General features: G+C 41.2%; 1 protein-coding gene across 1 annotated transcript in view; it reads right to left on the bottom strand.

The window, feature by feature from the left end:
• Window positions 1–19518, bottom strand: part of LOC126195778 (microtubule-associated tumor suppressor candidate 2 homolog) — a 604136-nt gene that overhangs the window by 14505 nt on the left and 570113 nt on the right. Inside the window, exon 9 of the mRNA XM_049934411.1 lies at window positions 11085–11257. Within this exon, the coding sequence (XP_049790368.1) occupies window positions 11085–11257 (173 nt within the window). The remainder of the gene's footprint in view (window positions 1–11084; window positions 11258–19518) is intronic.

Below are 19518 nucleotides of genomic sequence, written 5' to 3'. Positions count from 1 at the left end.
AACAGTTCATTGCACCTATTAAACAACCTTTTCGTCTAGTTCTGATAACTTTCGCTTTATTTCCATTTCCGTTCTTCCCACATCACTGATAATTTTTAGCTGCTTCCCACAGGTTTTAACGTCATTATTTCTTCGCCAAACAATTGTTAGCCTCATTTTCATAATCCGCCACCGCAAAACCACTCTTTTTAATACATTTACACGCCGTTTTTTCGAAATTTTCCAGAATCTCTCCATCCTTTAACGTGTTTTGGCGGCAACACAACCACCTAACCTATGTGCACATCGTTCTCTACCAACCCAAGTTCACCACAGGATCAACATAGCCCAGCTTTAACCAACACTTTTTCGCCTTTTTTCACAACAGATCTCCAGTTACTTTCTCCAGTTATTTTCATTTTCATCTCAACCTCATGTTACACTTTCCACCTTCTAATACCATGTCACCCTCACAACACCCCCACAACGACCCCGTTAAGTTTTATTTACATTCCCTCCGCAAACATGCCTTCACCCTAGCCAGATTACGCTCGCATATTTTATTTTCTCAGGCTTGTCTGACATTTGGCATTACCCCCAAAGACCTCACACTTAAAGTTCCCATCTCTGGCTGCAGCCCTTCTTTCCATCAGTCCCTATACCAGTTCCAAACTGAACAATCCATTGCTCTCACCCACCTAATCCTTCACCTACACATCAACTCAGCCAATGAACACACCCGTCAACTCTTATCCTTAATAAAAGTCCTCAATCTTTCCTCTCCCACATCCACACCGGCTGATCAGAGCATACTCCTACAGGCCAACCGCAAATCAGAACAGCATGCCACCCTTCACCTAAAAAACTATCCAATCTCCTGGTTTCCCACCTCCGGAAAGGCAACTCACTCACCCTTCACAACCTTTCCAGCAAACCTCAACCTCCTCTCATTGCACACAAACCCAGTCTCTCCCATCTACTCAACCTCCCACTTCCAGCTCCACTCCCTCCAAAACCTCAAAATTCCAATCAACACAATCTGGAACCACAACACCCTAATTCAGTAGTTAACCTTTCCTCCAAACCTCTCTCCCAATCCGAAACCTCTGTCCTATCCAAAGGCCTCACCTTCAGCCCCACTCCCAGATTCAACCAAACAGCCCTCGTCAAAGATTTACTGTCCTACACTCGTACTCTCTGCTGGAAGTATCACTTTGCCATGAAGAAAAATGATCCTAATCCTACTCCTAATGATCCAACTCCCCAAGACACTATCCAAATTGAACCCTGCCTGGAACAGTTCGGTCCGTCACAGCGGGACCCACCTCCTCTTCCTCAAAATCACCCTCTCCAAACTTTCCAGGACTTCCAGCCCTGCCTCTCAATCCTTCTTAAGAAACCCTAATCCTACTCCCAACTTCACCACTGCTGAAGCCCAGGCTATCCGTGATCTGAAGGCTGACCGGTCCATCGTCATCTTTCCGGCGGACAAGGGTTCCACGACCGTGGTACTTGATCGTCGGGAGTATGTGGCTGAGGGACTGCATCAGCTTTCAGACAACACCACATACAAAGTTTGCCAAGGTAATCCCATTCCTGATGTCCAGGCAGAGCTTCAAGGAATCCTCAGAACCTTAGGCCCCCTACAAAACCTTTCACCTGACTCCATCAACCTCCTGACCCCACCGACACCCCGCACCCCCTACCTTCTACCTTCTTCCTAAAATTCACAAACCCAATCATCCCGGCCGCCCCATTGTAGCTGGTTACCAAGCCCCCACAGAATGTATCTCCGCCTACGTAGATCAACACCTTCAACCCATTACATGCAGTCTCCCAGCCTTCATCAAAGACACCAACCACTTCCTCGAACGCCTGGAATCCTTACCCAATCCGTTACCCCCGGAAACCATCCTTGTAACCATTGATGCCACTTCCTTATACACAAATATCCCGCACGTCCAGGGCCTCGCTGCGATGGAGCACTTCCTTTCACGCCGATCACCTGCCACCCTACCTAAAACCTCTTTCCTCATTACCTTAGCCAGCTTCATCCTGACCCACAACTTCTTCACTTTTGAAGGCCAGACATACCAACAATTAAAGGGAGCAGCCATGGGTACTAGGATGGCCCCCTCATACGCCAACCTATTCATAGGTCGCTTAGAGGAAGCCGCCTTGGTTACCCAAGCCTGCCAACCCAAACTTTGGTACAGATTTATTGATGACATCTTCATGATCTGGATTCACAGTGAAGAAGAACTCCAGAATTTCCTCTCCGACCTCAACTCCTTTGGTTCCATCAGATTCACCTGGTCCTACTCCAAATCCCTTGCCACTTTCCTTGATGTTGACCTCCACCTGTCCAATGGCCAGCTTCACACATCCGTCCTCATCAAACCCACCAACAAGCAGCAGTACCTCCATTACGACAGCTGCCACCCATTCCACATCAAACGATCCCTTCCCTAGAGCCTAGGTCTTCGTGGCAAACGAATCTGCTCCAGTCCGGAATCCCTGAAGCATTACACCAACAACCTGACAACAGCTTTCGCATCCCGCAACTACCCTCCCGACCTGGTACAGAAGCAAATAACCAGAGCCACTTCCTCATCCTCTCAAACCCAGAACCTCCCACAGAAGAACCACAAAAGTGCCCCACTTGTGACAGGATACTTTCCGGGACTGGATCAGATTCTGAATGTGGCTCTCCAGCAGGGATACGACTTGCTCAAATCCTGCCCTGAAATGAGATCCATCCTTCATGAAATCCTCCCCACTCCACCAAGAGTGTCTTTCCGCCGTCCACCTAACCTTCGTAACCTCTTAGTTCATCCCTATGAAATCCCCAAACCACCTTCCCTACCCTCTGGCTCCTACCCTTGTAACCGCCCCGGTGTAAAACCTGTCCCATGCACCCTCCCACCACCACCTACTCCAGTCCTGTAATCCGGAAGGTGTACACGATCAAAGGCAGAGCCACGTGTGAAAGCACCCACGTGATCTACCAACTGACCTGCCTACACTGTGATGCATTCTATGTGGGAATGACCAGCAACAAACTGTCCATTCGCATGAATGGACACAGGCAGACAGTGTTTGTTGGTAATGAGGATCACCCTGTGGCTAAACATGCCTTGGTGCACGGCCAGCACATCTTGGCGCAGTGTTACACCGTCCGGGTTATCTGGATACTTCCCACTAACACCAACCTATCCGAACTCCGGAGATGGGAACTTGCTCTTCAATATATCCTCTCTTCCCGTTATCCACCAGGCCTCAATCTCCGCTAATTTCAAGTTGCCACCACTCATACCTCACCTGTCATTCAACTACATCTTTGCCTCTGCACTTCTGCCACGACTGACATCTCTGCCCAAACTCTTTGTCTTTAAATATGCCTGCTTGTGTGTGTGTGTGTGTGTGTGTGTGTGTGTGTGTGTGTGTGTGTGTGTGTGTGTGTGATACCCGTCCTTTTTTTCCCCCTAAGGTAAGTCTTTCCGCTCCCGGGATTGGAATGACTCCTTACCCTCTCCCTTAAAACCCACATCCTTTCGTCTTTCCCTCTCCTTCCCTCTTTCCTGATGAGGCAACAGTTTGTTGCGAAAGCTTGAATTTTGCGTGTATGTTTGTGTGTCTATGGACGTGCCAGCGCTTTCGTTTGGTAAGTCACATCATCTTTGTTTATATATATACAGGCAGAACGTGGTGTTGCAGTTGGCAATGCCTATATAAGCCAAGTGTCTGGCACAGTTGTTAAATCAGTTACTGCTGCTACAATGGCAGGTTATCAAGATTTAAGTGAGTCTGCACGAGGGGTCATAGTTGGCGCAGGAGCAATGGGGCACAACCTCTCTGAGGTAGGAATGAAGTAGGGATTTTCCCGTACAACCATTTCATGAGTGTACCATGAATATTGGGCATCCGGTAAAACATCACATTTCCGACATCGCTGCGCCGACATCACTGCAGGCTGAAAAAGATCCTGCAAGAGCGGGACCAGTGACAATTGAAGAGAATCGTTTAATGTGACAAAGAGCAACCCTTCTGAAAATTGCTACAGATTTCAGTGTGGGGCCATCAACAAATGTCAGCATGCGATACATTCAACGAAACATCATCAATATGGGCTTTAGGAGCCAAAGCTTCACTCTCTGTAATGCTGTGGGGCATGTGCAGTCGAAGTGGTATGGGACCCTTGATATGTCTAGATACGACTGACAGATGACATGTATGTAAGCATCCTGTGTAATCACCCTGCATCCATTCAAGTCCATTGTGGATTCCGGCGGACTTGGGCAAGTCCAGCAGGGCAATGCGACATCCCACACATCCAGAATTGTTACACAGTTGCTCCAGGGACTCTTCTGAGTTTAGAAACTTCTGCTGGCCACCAAACTTCCCAGACATGAACATTATTGAGTGTATCTGGGATTCCTTGCGCAAAATGTGCTGTTCATAAGAGATCTCTGCCCCCTCATACCTCTATGGATTTATGGACAAACCTGCAGGATTCATGGTGTCAATTCCCTCTAGCACTACTTCACACATTATTCGAGTCCATGACATGTCGTGTCGCAGCACTTCTGCGTGCTCGCGGGGGCCCTACACGATATTAGGCAGGTGTACCAGTTTCTTTGGCTCTTTAGTGTAGTACATGTAAGGCATGTCCTGATGTTTAGGCTGCCGACTATAAAACTGCAAAAAAAGTTGCAATTGTCAAAGCAGTAATGCAGTCAAAAAAAAAATTGCAGGTTTCACGTTACACATCGAAGGTGGCAATAATGTGGATAAAGAAAGTTTCAGTCCAAAAGTATTTGTTGTTAAACAACATGAAAGATATATTTACTGCTTATTTTCTAAATTCTGTGAATTTATTCCAAAATGCTGAATCATAGTTGGAACTGAAGGAAAATATTTGGTCTGTTACTAAAATGTAAAAATGATGCTTGCAATCATCCAATTAAAGAAGATTATAAAAGTTTAACTGCTAAAACAGCACATAATTTGGAATCCAAGTACTGTAGGCCAGATATTTTTACCTAAAACAAAAATTGTTTGTTCGTAGAAGGTGAAAAAAGTTGTTTTGGTGCTATTTTGGAATTCACAAGTAAACATTTCTAAAGGTCAAGAGACTTTTTACTTTAATCTAAACAGAGACAATGAATAACACCTTTAACAGGTTTTACATCATTTTCAAATATGCGTACTGAAAAATTCTGCATGTTCTTTGTTTTTAACAGCAGTCAAATCATGTTTTTGACCTCCTCCATTATCTTTCTAGCCATCTGTCTGAAAAATGAAATGAACTTTTCCTGACCAAAGAAAATGAGCTTGTTTCAATTGCACAAAGGAAACTCAGATCTTAGATGACCCTTTCAAGATACACAATTTTGAAAAATCATGCAAAATTAATGAAAACATTACGTGAATCAACTTTAATCTTCAGTAATCAAGAGACCACTTGCACAGCCTTATGACATACTGGCTGGCTGCAAAAAGAGGAAAAATATTGGCAATGGATATTCATCCTATCATAACAAACAAGCAGCCAAAATGTCATCCAAATTTGTCATGACAAGATTTACGAGCTACTTTGACAGCAATTTGAGAAATCTCATGCTCAGTATACGCTATACTGAGCACTTGTTCAGCAACTAGGCTGTTGTATCCTAAACAATGAGAAGAGTCACCAAGTTCCAGTATAATTTGCCCTTATCTCACGAGCAAACATAAAGCAAACTTCACTTGTTTGAGTGTCACGATATGGAAATGCTGGCCTTTATCAAAGCATAGCTTCATATACATACGAAGTGGAAATATTTCATCAAAATCTGCGGTGGAGGGGATTAGGGGGCCAAGGGAAGGGGGGGGGGGGGAGGGGGTGCGGGAGGAGTGAAGCACTTTAAATGCAATGACCGCTAAGTATTTACACTGAACGATTGAAACAACTGTTGCAAAAGCAAACAACTAGCCACAAGGAAAGGGATTCCTCACTGCCTAAAGACTGTCAAGATAGAATTATGAGGGAAAAAGAAAGCTGGTAGCTAGGGGTAGTAATAACTAATGATGATTCAATTAGCAGGGCATCAGAAATGGTGGCCATAGAACGGCATACACTCTCTGGAGCAGCACTTGGCAAAGCATACATGTTATGAATCTGAAACTATCTGGATTTAGCCTGAGCATCATTTCAAGCTACATCTACCATTTCAGAACACTACGGGCTGGTGCTAACATGAAGTCATGTCCTCAGAATGTAAATGTGAAAGGAGAGAAAGCAAACTGAGCGAAATGATCAAAATGAAAAAGAATTAAATCAAATTCGTACTTCTATTACCTTTGACTCAAAGGTGTGGCTAAGATATCATCCTGGCCACCACGCTCCGATGCCAACAGATCTACAGAGTCAAGAAAGATGGCACCTTTATTTCTTACTGTTCTAACAGTGAGGTTGTCTGTTTTCTGAGGCTGGCAGACAACATCAAAAACCATAGACTGGAGGTGTATTTGTTTATGGGACATCATACCACTTTTTTAAGGAAACCGGAACTGCAATGGATCTCTCTCCGTATGGTAGTCCTTCTAAAAGTGTCCTGCTGCAATCAAGGACAACTGTCCACAATCTCAGTTAACCTATTAATTGAAAATAAATTGTTAACTTTTTTCAGAAACTAGGAAAGCAGCTCTCAAACTGCTCAGGGCATACTTGTAGGGCTAGTCAAATTCAGATCTCTACAACTGCTGCAATCAGCCTATAAATTTATAACAATCCTTAATTTAACAACTGATCAAAATTACAATGCTCATTTCTCAATCACTCCTTACAATGTTACTTGCCATTCAAACTTCATTCTCCACATTTCTTGAAGAAATGAGGCTTGACACATGAACATTTTAGAAGTGAGATCACTGTAAAGAGTGAAAAGAATGTCAATTTAACCCCTCCCCCACTTCTTCAATAAATAAATAAATACATAAATACATACATAATCCCAATTTTTTAATTTCTAATTTCTAATCACACCTATATGGCATTGCAACGCTGAATTTTTCTGCAAGAATTATGACTTGGGGTAAGGTGTGATGAGTAATAAGGAAGGGGTGTGAGAAGTTGTAATTTCTATCTAAGTGGTTACTAAGATTACAAAAATTTGAGGATCACATCACTTTATCAGCCCTCTGTCTGCGTTTAGCAAAGTGACAACAGATTTTCGAAGACCTTAAAATATTCAAATACATTAGAGTTGGTGACTCATCATGGATACCTATATCTACACAAAATGTGTGTGTTACTCTGAATTCTGTTCACGTGCTAAATTTCAACAGATGCTTCAGTACTAACTTATTATGGACAGGGAGCTAAATACGTAAAAACGTTAGAAATGGAAATGTTAGAACTGGAAACAGGTATATGGTATAACTGAATGCCAAGATTCAAGATATGCGATTGTGTATGGTATCACTGTGTTTAAAAATGATACAGGTCTACCTACAATGATTAAATACTGCAGTTGGTTATTATTTGTAGAACAGATAATGCGAGCATCAGCATCTGATCTTCCCATTTAATTTAGCAGCTATGGATATTCAAGTAGTCACAACTACCAAAAAACTATGTCACTTTTTGACAGCTGACAACAGACTAAATACACTCAAGCGCCAAAGAAACTGGTACACGCATGCGCATTCAAATACAGATAAATGTAAACAGGCAGAATACTGTGCTGCAGTTGACAATGCCTACATAACACAAGTGTCTGGCGCAGTTGTTAGATCAATTACTGCTGCTACAATGGCAGGTTATTAATATTCAAGTGTGTTTGAACGTGGTGTTATAGTCAGCACACGAGCAATGGGACACAGCACCTCCGAGGTAGCAATGAAGTGGGGATTTTCCCATATGACCATTTCATGAGTGTACTGTGAATATCAGGAATACAGCAAAACATCAAGACTCCGATATCGCTGCAGCCGGAGAAAGATCCTGCAAGAATGGGACTGACGACAACTGAAGAGTATTGCTCAAAGTGACAGAAGACCGACCCTTCCGCAAATTGCTACAGATTTCAGTGCTCGGCCATCAACAAGTGTCAGCATGTGAACCATTCAACGAAACATCATCGATACCGGCTTTCGGAGCCAAAGGCCCACTCGTGTACCCTTATGACTGCACGACACAAAGCCTTACGCCTTGCTGGGGCCCGTCAAAATCAACACTGGACTGGTGACGACTGGAAACATGTTGCCTGGTTGAACAAATCTTATTTCAAATTGTATCGAGAGGATATACCTGTACGGGTATGGAGACAACCTCATGAATCCATGGTCCTGCATGTCAGCAGGGGACTGTTCAAGTTGGTAGAGGCTCTGTAATGCTGTGGGGCATGTGCAGTTGGAGTGGTACATATGACATATGACTTGTATGTAAGCATCCTGTGTAATCACCCTGCATCCATTCAAGTCCACTGTGCATTCCACCGGACTTGGGTAATTCCAGCAGGGCAATGCGACATCCCACACATCCAGAATTGTTACACAGTTGCTCCAGGAACGCTTCCGAGTTTATAAACTTCTGCTGGCTGCCGAAATTCCCAGACATGAACATTATTGAGCATATCTGGGATTCCTTGCGCAAAATGTGCTGTTCAGAAGAGATCTCCACCCCCTCATACTCTTAAAAATGTATGGATAGCCCTGCAGGATGCACGGTGTGAATTTCCTCCAGCACTGCTTCCGACGTTAGTCGAGTCCGTGACATGTTGTCTGCATGCTCACGGAGGCCTACACGATATTAGGCAGATGTACGAATTTCTTTGGCTCTTCAGTGTATATGATACGGGTACCAATTTTTTCAGACATGTTTACCAATATAAGAAAGAAAAAACTGCATGAATCTAACTGATACAATGTGCAAAATTACAAAATTCTCATGTCTTAGTTATCAAATACACTTGTAAATAAACTTCCAAATTTGACAGGTAATTTTTAGATAATGAAGTTACATAGAAGCTAAGTCTGTAGAATGATCTGAGGAGAACCAGCAAATAACAGTAAGTTGAGTGAGGCTGCACCAAACAGGGAAACAGAGCTCCCAAAAGGTAGGCGTAACCTATTAGATCCGCACAGAAGTTCATAGTGTGTTTCTATACATTTACTAAACACAACAGATATGCATAACAGACTCTAGTCATCAATAATATACTCTCCTTCACTACGTACAACAACCTGCAATGTTGGTGTAACTTTTTGATTCCACAAATGTAAAAATCACACAGTTCTGAGGCGAAGAACTTGCCAAGCATTTCTGGAGTGCTGTTTCATCCAGGAAAGAAGTTCGTCAAAGGTTTGTCGATAGTGTGTGGAGGAGATGAAATCTGTGGGCACAAGATCAGGTAAATAAAGTCAGTGTGGACAGGCTTTCCAATCCTACTCCCGTAAAGGGTTTTGTCGGTCTAGCAGGATGCGGGTGAGCGTTATCTGAAACCTGCATCACTTCACGCAGTCTTCCTGGTTGTTGTTTCATGCAAGAAGCGTTAGTTGTTGAAAATAAATGTCTGCAGTGATGGTTACATCTCAGGGAAGCAATCTGTAGTTCACCACACTATTGCCGTGCCACCAGATACATAGCATTACCTTTTGTGGACGAATGTACGTCTTTGCACAGGGATTTGCTGCTGTGTTTTGGCTTAATCATTCCTTTCTTTTCTTACATTTGCATAAAGATACCATTTCTCATCATCAGTGATAATACAATACAGGAACGGTCAGTTTCGCTCACGAGCCAGTTGACGATGACCGAGCAGAGATACACTGACGGCCATCCACTGATTTTTGTAAGAAAACCATTTTCTTGCAGACCTCTATCCAACGGCATTATCCCTACGCACAGTGCAAATGTTTCTGGCTACCTCCGATGCTGTCACTCCTCATTTGATTCAGACAGCAGAGTATTTCGGAAATGTTTCGATTTCTCCAACCGGTACACCATTTTCTAGTGGCCACAGCTCCATTCACTAATGACAAAATGACAATATGTAAACTCAAATTGCAACCGTGAACTATAAATAAAAAATTACAACTGATAAATAAACCCATAGCAACCTGTATACCAAGATGTAAAACAAAAATGCTATGAACATATGCCCCTTCTAGTACTAGAAAGAAGCAGCAATTATCTCATTTACACGGTTGTACAGCCTAAATTTGCAGAACAGTGTTCATCAAAATGCCTAGTGAAATACTGGAGACTGCGAGTGCAAACATTGATTTAACTGTGTAAATTAAATGATGGAAAATCCAGGATGCTGTAACAAGAATACCGTGAAAAGGATAGATCGTTACCCACCACAGAGGGGCGGCGTCGAGTTGCAGGCAGGCACAAAATCACCACTGTCTCTAGCCGCACTTTAGAAGTAGGCCTCTAGCCCAAAAGCTCAAATGTATAGCTGTCTTTCTGTTGAGCCTGTCTGCAGTCAACGTTTCCTCTATATAGCCAGTAGCAAGGTATCGGTATAATACTTGTCTCCTGCATACCACATACATCAGCACAATGATTCTGGGTTTTTAGGAGACGTGCTGACCACAGAAAGAATCTGCCCAGCACATTTAACAATGTGGGCTTTTTTTTTATCAGTTTCCCACATCAGTTACACAAATTGCAAACTTTTGGAAAAACTTTCTCATACTTGGACATGGATAACACTAGGCAGAGACGGATGGAGGTACACCAATTCTGTCCTGGGGTACAACAGGATGCTTGGCAACAGAAGGGGCATCCAGCCACTGTCTGTAACTAACATCACCAAATCCAGAACAACTCGCCACACACACACACACACACACACACACACACACACACACACACACACACACACAGAGAGAGAGAGAGAGAGAGAGAGAGAGAGAGAGAGAGAGAGGGGGGGGGGGGGGGGACCTAGTTACACTCTGGCTTAAATGACCCTTTGGGATGATAGAAACGGTCATTTGTAAAAATAATTGTGGTTGTGTTAAAAAATAAAAAAATATAAAAATCAAGTATTTTAGCCACGGCAGTCTCTCCGAACTATAAACTATGTACTTTGTGGAGTCGCTTCGAGACTTACGTCATTGATGAGGTACTGGACGAGCACGGCGAAAGCCTCGAAACCGGTGGCGCTGTGGCGCAGCTGCTGCAGCTGGGCGCGCGTGGGCACGGCCGGGGCGGCTTGCAGCTGCGGCTGCAATTTGCCGGCCGGCTCCTTGAGCGGCGCGCCGCTGCCCGCCACGCGGTTGTGATCTGCAACACAGCATCACGCCGTTAGGGGGGATTCGTGAGCTGAACAGTAAGGGCGGAGGGGTGTGGAAGACGTAACCGCTTTAAGGGGTGAAAACTGCTTGCAGGTACACTGCAGTATCAAACACAGGACACGTACATAGCGCCTGTCTCAAGAGTTACGATGTACGTCTTTCTTATCAATACCTCTCCATTAAAAGTCAAATTATACAACAAATAATAATTTCACTTCTAATTATTATTCCAGTAACAGTCTCTGATAGTGATCAGTTGAAGATGATTTATTATTAGCTGCTTCGAACAAAGTGAGATGATCAGTAGAAGAAGTCAAGTCGTCCCTTCCCAGAAACACAACCCAGTTCATTTGAGAATACACTTTTCGTCGGGAGAGGATTATGGTAGTACTTGTAATTACTGTGATTCACCATTAACTTAAGAAACAACTATCACTAAATAAGCTTTATTGCCTCAGATATCATTGGCATTTCGTAACTATCGAACACAGCAATAATGTATTTATGTACGTAACTGTTTTACACTCACGCTTCACCATCATTAACACACAGTCTGATGAGCATATCACATGCAATGATGACAACTCTACATTAAAAACAATTCTCAATCAGAGCTAAATATACTAAACTAAAGTTACAAGAGAAGTCTGAAAATAGGTTACTGCATTGTCTCTCACCGTTTCCGTATTGAATGGCCGGGAAGTCTGGTGAACAGAAAGCATCTTTCAAGCTACGCAAACGTCTTATAAAAAACGATCTCACACACTCCATCATTGACACTGAAGGCAACCCATAACGATCCCAGATGTAAGCCAGACTGTATCGTTTAGATGTTGCTCTGTCTAGAGCTGCGAAACGGAATGCTGGCGCCACAACCTACAATGGCACGCTGCGCAATGTATACAACATCTAAAGCTGTTTTCTATCAGAAAACGACAACCATACTTTTTGTAGTTGTCCTACTAAAATTCATGACCACATGTTGTTGGGAGTAACGAAAGGCATGTTCTGGTGTCATAAATTCAAATAGATCGTCAAAATATCTGTACCTTTCATTAATTCACACACTGCAAAGACTTACAAGTGATGTGAGATATAACAACTTTTATAACTGGCTAAACCACCATTCACGTCGAGCAAAGATTCTGTTGTTTGCCTGATACGAACAAATGAAATCGTAAAACCGCCATTCAAAGAGTACGGCGTAAACAGAAATACGGCAAACTCAGAAAGTTATGACAAATCAAAATAAATTAGCAGCTAAACCTCCAACAATCAAACTAAGGTATTTCATGCGTTGGCCCTCTCACTGGCATCATTCTTGATATATCCTATACTTTCTACGCAGTTACCAAGTTATCGTTGACATTTTTGTACAGGTTAAGTACTGTACAGGGGAAAACGTAGAAACGAGAGAGGGTTGATGAACGTGCTTCTTACTCGAATCGAGTGCTAAAAAAGTAAGTTCCATATACGATATTTTAACAGAGTCCTGGCACCACTTGCGATAGTGAAACGCTGAAAATAAGCAACGTTCTATCCGCTTTTCGGAAACGATGTTGAAGAAGCAAAATAGCTAAAACCACGCAACCAACTGCGGCTCTCCTGTCTGTCACGAACGCTGCAAAGAACTGGGAACGGTAACTGCGCCCGTCACATTGTAAGGCACCTCATATGAGAGGGGTGGAGGTAAGCTTGCACGGGGTGCACAGGAAAAAGCTCGCGTGAAGTTAAACATTACAGGGTGTTGCGGTCGCCAACAAATCTGTATCGTCGCGGATGTTTGGCCACGTCGCACTCTGAAGGAAAGTGGTTTACCGCCGTCCAGCTTTACGCGTGAGAACACTCCCCACAAAATCTCACTGGTTGCTGGCGGTTATTACAGGTGCATTTGCAGAACAGTTCAAAAACGAATTGTCGTCTGATGCGACACGCATTTTGCTACAATGTAGTTCACATTAAACAAAAATGCTAACAATTCTAGCACCAAGTGTGGTTTTTCCATTAAGTGTTTTTTTCTGTTTTTGTTTGCACTTTAATGTGTATTCTATATTTTGTCTCTAAAACACATACCTACGTTTCGTTCTTGTTTGTTCATCACATACACCATAAGCAAACGAGCGAAGCCAGTTTATTTGCCACTTATAATAATTTCCGTAACGCTGTCGCTGCTCCACACTTCATACTTAAAGTCAGTCATTGTTCGCGAGGTCGACTTGGACTAGAGTTGCCACCTTTGGCAGGTCGAAAGTTGGGGCACTTCAAACAAAAGGTAGCACTTAATATATTAAATGTGCAATTCTTACTAACGTTAGTCACTTTTTATCACTTCAATCTACCACGCTACTGCTCCTCTACACTCCGTGAACCTTGGCATCATGATCGCGAGCACACCTTCAGTGGGTCTAGTGTAGCAGGGGATACAACCCGTCGGCTTTGGACAATGACGTCACAAGTCGCCAGAGAGCAGTTTACCATTTTCGCTTTTACTGTTACGTTTCAGTTTCGTTTTTTTACTGATTGCTTAATAAAGTGGATCTGTTTATTCTATCTCGTGAGATTTTTTTTTAAAAAAGCCAAAAACCACTTATCAGCTACTGAAGGGAGCTACAACACTAAGAAGAATCGCTTCTCGTTTGGCGACTTGTGACGTCATTGTCCAAAGCCGACGGGTTGTATCCCCTGCTACACTAGTCCCCCTTCAGTTGTGCATGCGCAACTCGCGTGACGTAATTACCTTGATAATCAAGGGGGCACGGTTCACCATTTGCACAGCTAGCCCTTGCCACTCAACTAGAGGTGGTAGCACACTGCAGCAGACTTTTATCCCCGTTCGCTCGGCATAAATCCTGCTAATATGCAGATATGCTAATTCACTCACTATTTACTGTAGTAAAATTATATCAGATTTCAATATATGTTAAAGTTGTTCGTACAGTAAACCTAATTTGTGATTTTCTGAACGAATTATAGTATATTAAGTTATGAGGCACTGAGACTCATACGGTCCTAAAGCAGATCATAGTCGATTGTGAGATTGTAGCGTTTATTCATGTTCCTGAACTCTGTTGATTTTATGGCGAGTCAAGTTAATTTGTGCTGTAGTCCTTGAAAATTCACGAAAAGCGTTATCACTGGTTTCTCTGATATTCACTTAAATGTGGGATCGATGACGATATGCTGTAGGCCCTTATTGATCTCACTGCCTCATTTGTATTCTAGTCAAGTGATCACGTTGGTAGACATTACAATTTGAATTTAATCATTTCCACAAACGGCACTTTGTGTTTGAAGTTGGTTGTTTACTGTGCGGGAACAGGCTTTCGTGTGCAGTGTAAACATGAACTATGTTGAATCTATTTTAAATGTTAACTGAAAAGTAAAGTTATGAGAACGGGTCGCGAGTCGTGCTTGGGTAGCTCAGTAGGTAGAGCACTTGACCCCGAATGGCAAAGGTCCCGAGTTCGAGTCTTGGTCCAGCACACAGCTTTAATCCGTCAAGAAGTTTCGTATCAACGCACACTCCACTGCAGGGCGAAAATCTCATCCTAGGAACACAAAATTAAATTATCAGGAGTAGTTAGCCGCAAAGGAACTAGGGCCTCCGAGAACAGATCCTTTGATTGAGACAGTGACGAAACCAAATAAGCATTACTACTAGTGAACATTTAACAAGGATGTGTACAAGTAGCACAAGTTATTGCGGAAAAGCACAAAAACTCCCACTTACACAAAAATCCGAAATGGAGAGTTGCGAAAGCTTACACATTATTTCGTTATCGCCCTAAACTGTACTTATTATGTAAAAAACAACAAAATTCCACAAAACAATTCTTTGTTTTGTCAGATAAGTTTGCATATTATTATTATTATTATTATTATTTCTTTCCTTTCTCAGACCTTGGGTCTGGTTCGAAATGAAAGTGACGCGGACCTTGATCAAGCGTGACTTCCTTTTAACTGTACGGTATATGTTACATTGCGTTTAGGAACTTTCGGGTAATTGAACATGTATCAATAATTACGGATTTCTGTAGTTGTATATATATGTTTGGATGTAGCTGTATTGCGTTGATGTACTGGTGGATATTGTGTGGTATGACTCCTGTAGTTGATAGTATAATTGGTATAATGTCAACTTTATCCTGATGCCACATGTCCTTGACTTCCTCAGCCAGTTGGATGTATTTTTCAATTTTTTCTCCTGTTTTCTTTTGTATATTTGTTGTATTGGGTATGGATATTTCGATTAGTTGTGTTAATTTCTTCTTTTTATTGGTGAGTATGATGTCAGGTTTGTTATGTGGCGTTGTTTTATCTGTTATAATGGTTCTGTTCCAGTATAATTTGTATTCATCATTCTCCAGTACATTTTGTGGTGCATACTTGTATGTAGGAACGTGTTGTTTTATAAGTTTATGTTGTAAGGCAAGCTGTTGATGTATTATTTTTGCGACATTGTCATGTCTTCTGGGGTATTCTGTATTTGCTAGTATTGTACATCCGCTTGTGATGTGATCTACTGTTTCTATTTGTTGTTTACAAAGTCTGCATTTATCTGTTGTGGTATTGGGATCTTTAATAATATGCTTGCTGTAATACCTGGTGTTTATTGTTTGATCCTGTATTGCAATCATGAATCCTTCTGTCTCACTGTATATATTGCCTTTTCTTAGCCATGTGTTGGATGCGTCATGATCGATGTGTGGTTGTGTTAGATGATACGGGTGCTTGCCATGTAGTGTTTTCTTTTTCCAATTTACTTTCTTCGTATCTGTTGATGTTATGTGATCTAAAGGGTTGTAGAAGTGGTTATGAAATTGCAGTGGTGTAGCCGATGTATTTATATGAGTGATTGCTTTGTGTATTTTGCTAGTTTCTGCTCGTTCTAGAAAGAATTTTCTTAAATTGTCTACCTGTCCATAATGTAGGTCTTTTATGTCGATGAATCCCCTTCCTCCTTCCTTTCTGCTTAATGTGAATCTTTCAGTTGCTGAATGTATGTGATGTATTCTATATTTGTGGCATTGTGAACGTGTAAGTGTATTGAGTGCTTCTAGGTCTGTGTTACTCCATTTCACTACTCCAAATGAGTAGGTCAATACTGGTATAGCGTAAGTATTTATAGCTTTTGTCTTGTTTCTTGCTGTCAATTCTGTTTTCAGTATTTTTGTTAGTCTTTGTCTATATTTTTCTTTTAGTTCTTCTTTAATATTTGTATTATCTATTCCTATTTTTTGTCTGTATCCTAGATATTTATAGGCATCTGTTTTTTCCATCGCTTCTATGGAGTCACTGTGGTTATTCAATATGTAATCTTCTTGTTTAGTGTGTTTTCCCTTGACTATGCTGTTTTTCTTACATTTGTCTGTTCCAAAAGCCATATTTATATCATTGCTGAATACTTCTGTTATCTTTAGTAATTGGTTGAGTTGTTGATTGGTTGCTGCCAGTAGTTTTAGATCATCCATGTATAGCAAATGTGTGATTTTGTGTGGGTATGTTCCAGTAATATTATATCCATAATTTGTATTATTTAGCATGTTGGATAGTGGGTTCAGAGCAAGACAGAACCAGAAAGGACTTAATGAGTCTCCTTGGTATATTCCACGCTTAATCTGTATTGGCTGTGATGTGATATTATTAGAGTTAGTTTGGATATTAAGTGTGGTTTTCCAGTTTTTCATAACTATGTTTAGGAACTGTATCAATTTAGGATCTACTTTGTATATTTCCAATATCTGTAGTAACCATGAATGGGGTACACTGTCAAAAGCTTTTTGGTAATCAATGTATGCGTAGTGTAGCGACCTTTGTTTAGTTTTAGCTTGATATGTCACCTCTGCATCTATTATCAGTTGCTCTTTACATCCTCGTGCTCCTTTGCAGCAGCCTTTTTGTTCTTCATTTATAATTTTGTTCTGTGTTGTATGTGTCTTTAATTTCTGTGCAATGACTGAGGTTAATATTTTGTAGATTGTTGGTAGGCATGTTATGGGGCGATATTTAGCTGGGTTTGCTGTGTCTGCTTGATCTTTAGGTTTCAGATAGGTTATTCCATGTGTAAGTGTATCAGGGAATTTGTATGGGTCTGCAATGTAACTGTTAAATAATTTAGTTAGATGTGAATGTGTTGAGGTGAACTTCTTTAGCCAGAAATTTGCTATTTTATCATTTCCAGGGGCTTTCCAATTGTGCGTAGAATTAATTGCTCGGGTGACTTCATGTTGTAAAATTATCACTTCAGGCATTTGTGGTATCATCTTGTATGAGTCTGTTTCTGCTTGTATCCACCATGCATGCCTGTTATGTTGTACCGGGTTTGACCATATGTTGCTCCAGAAGTGTTCCATGTCTGTTATGTTTGGTGGATTGTCTATTTTAATGTGTGTGTTATCTATTGTCTGGTAAAATTTCTTTTGGTTTGTGTTGAATGTTTGGTTTTGTTTCCTTCTATTTTCACTTTTTTTGTATCTTCTAAGTCGTTTGGCCAATGCTTGTAATTTCTGCTTCTTTTCATCTAATTGCTCTATTGCTTCTTGTTGTGAGATTTTACCTAACCTTTTTCGTTTTTTGTCTGATATTTCATTTCTTATAAATTGTGTTAGCTGTCCGATGTCTTTTCTCAGTTTTTCTATTCTGATCTGTAGCCTGTGTTGCCATGCTGGTTTTGTGGGTTTCTTCTGTGTGTTGGTTGGTTCTGATCTCTGCCTAGTGTGTATATTTAGTGTAGTGAGTGCTCCTACATAAACCAGTAGTTGTAACTCTTCCATTGTTGTATTTTCATGTATTTTGTTGTGTATGATTGTGTTGATAGTTGTTATTGTTGTTTCGACTTGTGGGTTATTTGGTGGTGTATGCAAGAATGGTCTAATGTCTGTATTTGTGTCTTTGTATTCTATATATGTCAGCTGAAATTTCTCTTCTATATCTAACATGTGTGTCACTTCGTGTTCTATTTGTGCTTGTTCTGGTGGCTGTCTTAAGATGTCGTTTTCCTCTGATTGTTTAATTGATGTGTGTTGTTCTTTGTTTGTTTGCTCTGGGATGTTTGAGTCCATTACTGTATTTTCTTCTTCTTCTTCTTCTTCTTCTGATAGCACATTATTATTATTATTATTATTATTATTTATGAATTCTCCCAATAACGGAAGACATTAAGCAAATGACATTAAGCAAATGACAATCAACTTTTTTTCTGGTTCTTCTTGTTGCTCCAATAGATCTTCATTCTTTTTGAGAAGGCTTGGTTTCGCTCTTCTGACCACTTCGGTCTGTACTGTTTTTGTTTTGGTTGCTCTGGTAAAACTTTCCACTTCTCTACTTTGTGCTTAAAAGTATCTCTGTCTGAAATATCGGTTGCTGTTATATCCGCGTTGGTGAGGTCTTTTCTAACTTCGATCATCCAAGGTGTTGAAGCTTTAAGTGAGGTTACGTAATTTATTAGCTTTCTGGTCAAACGGTTTTCTGGTAATCTGCTAAGATGACCAAAGAATTTCAGTCGCCTTTTCTTAAAATCAATTTCTATGTTTGAAAACTTTTCTGTTGTTTTGATTGTTTGCAGTCTGTAGCCATCTTTAGTCTGTCTCGCTCCTAAAATTTTCCTAATGATTTTTCTCTCTTCTTTTTTGATGTCTTCGAGTTCTCGCTTTCTGTTCAGTACTAGTGTTTCACTTGCATAGAGGACTGTTGGTTTTATGACGGTATTGTAATGCCGAATTTTAGTTTGTCTTGACAAGGATTTCTTGTTGTAGAGGTTGTGGACTAACCAGAATGCTTTTTTGACTTTTTGTAAACGATTTTGCTGTGATACTATTTCTTGGCCTGTTGGTTCAATGTATTCTCCGAGGTACTTAAAATACGGGATTCTATTGATTTTGCCATATTTTGTTTTTAAGCTTGCAATTTCTACTTTTGAACTTAGGAATTCAGTTTTTTCAAATGAGATTTGTAGCCCAACTTTCTCAGCACATTCTTTGAGTGTGTCAATCTGTTTAATGGCGGTCTGCTCATCCTCCGCTAGTATTGCTAGATCATCTGCAAAAGCGAGGTATGGAATGTAAAGATTGTTTTTGGAAAAGCCAAGTGAAATTGGTTTCCAACACTCATTTTTCCGTAGTTGTTTCTCCCATTCCTCCATAACTTTGTCAAGAACGATGTTGAACAAAAGAGGAGAGAGTCCATCGCCTTGTCTCACACCTGTCTGAATGCCGAAGGGCTCCGAAATTTCTCCCATGAATTTTATTTTAG

Source organism: Schistocerca nitens, chromosome 7, assembly GCF_023898315.1.
Source record: "Schistocerca nitens isolate TAMUIC-IGC-003100 chromosome 7, iqSchNite1.1, whole genome shotgun sequence".
Classification (NCBI taxonomy): domain Eukaryota; kingdom Metazoa; phylum Arthropoda; class Insecta; order Orthoptera; family Acrididae; genus Schistocerca; species Schistocerca nitens.
Note: the sequence above shows the minus strand (reverse complement) of the source record. Positions and strands in the feature narration are given on the sequence as shown.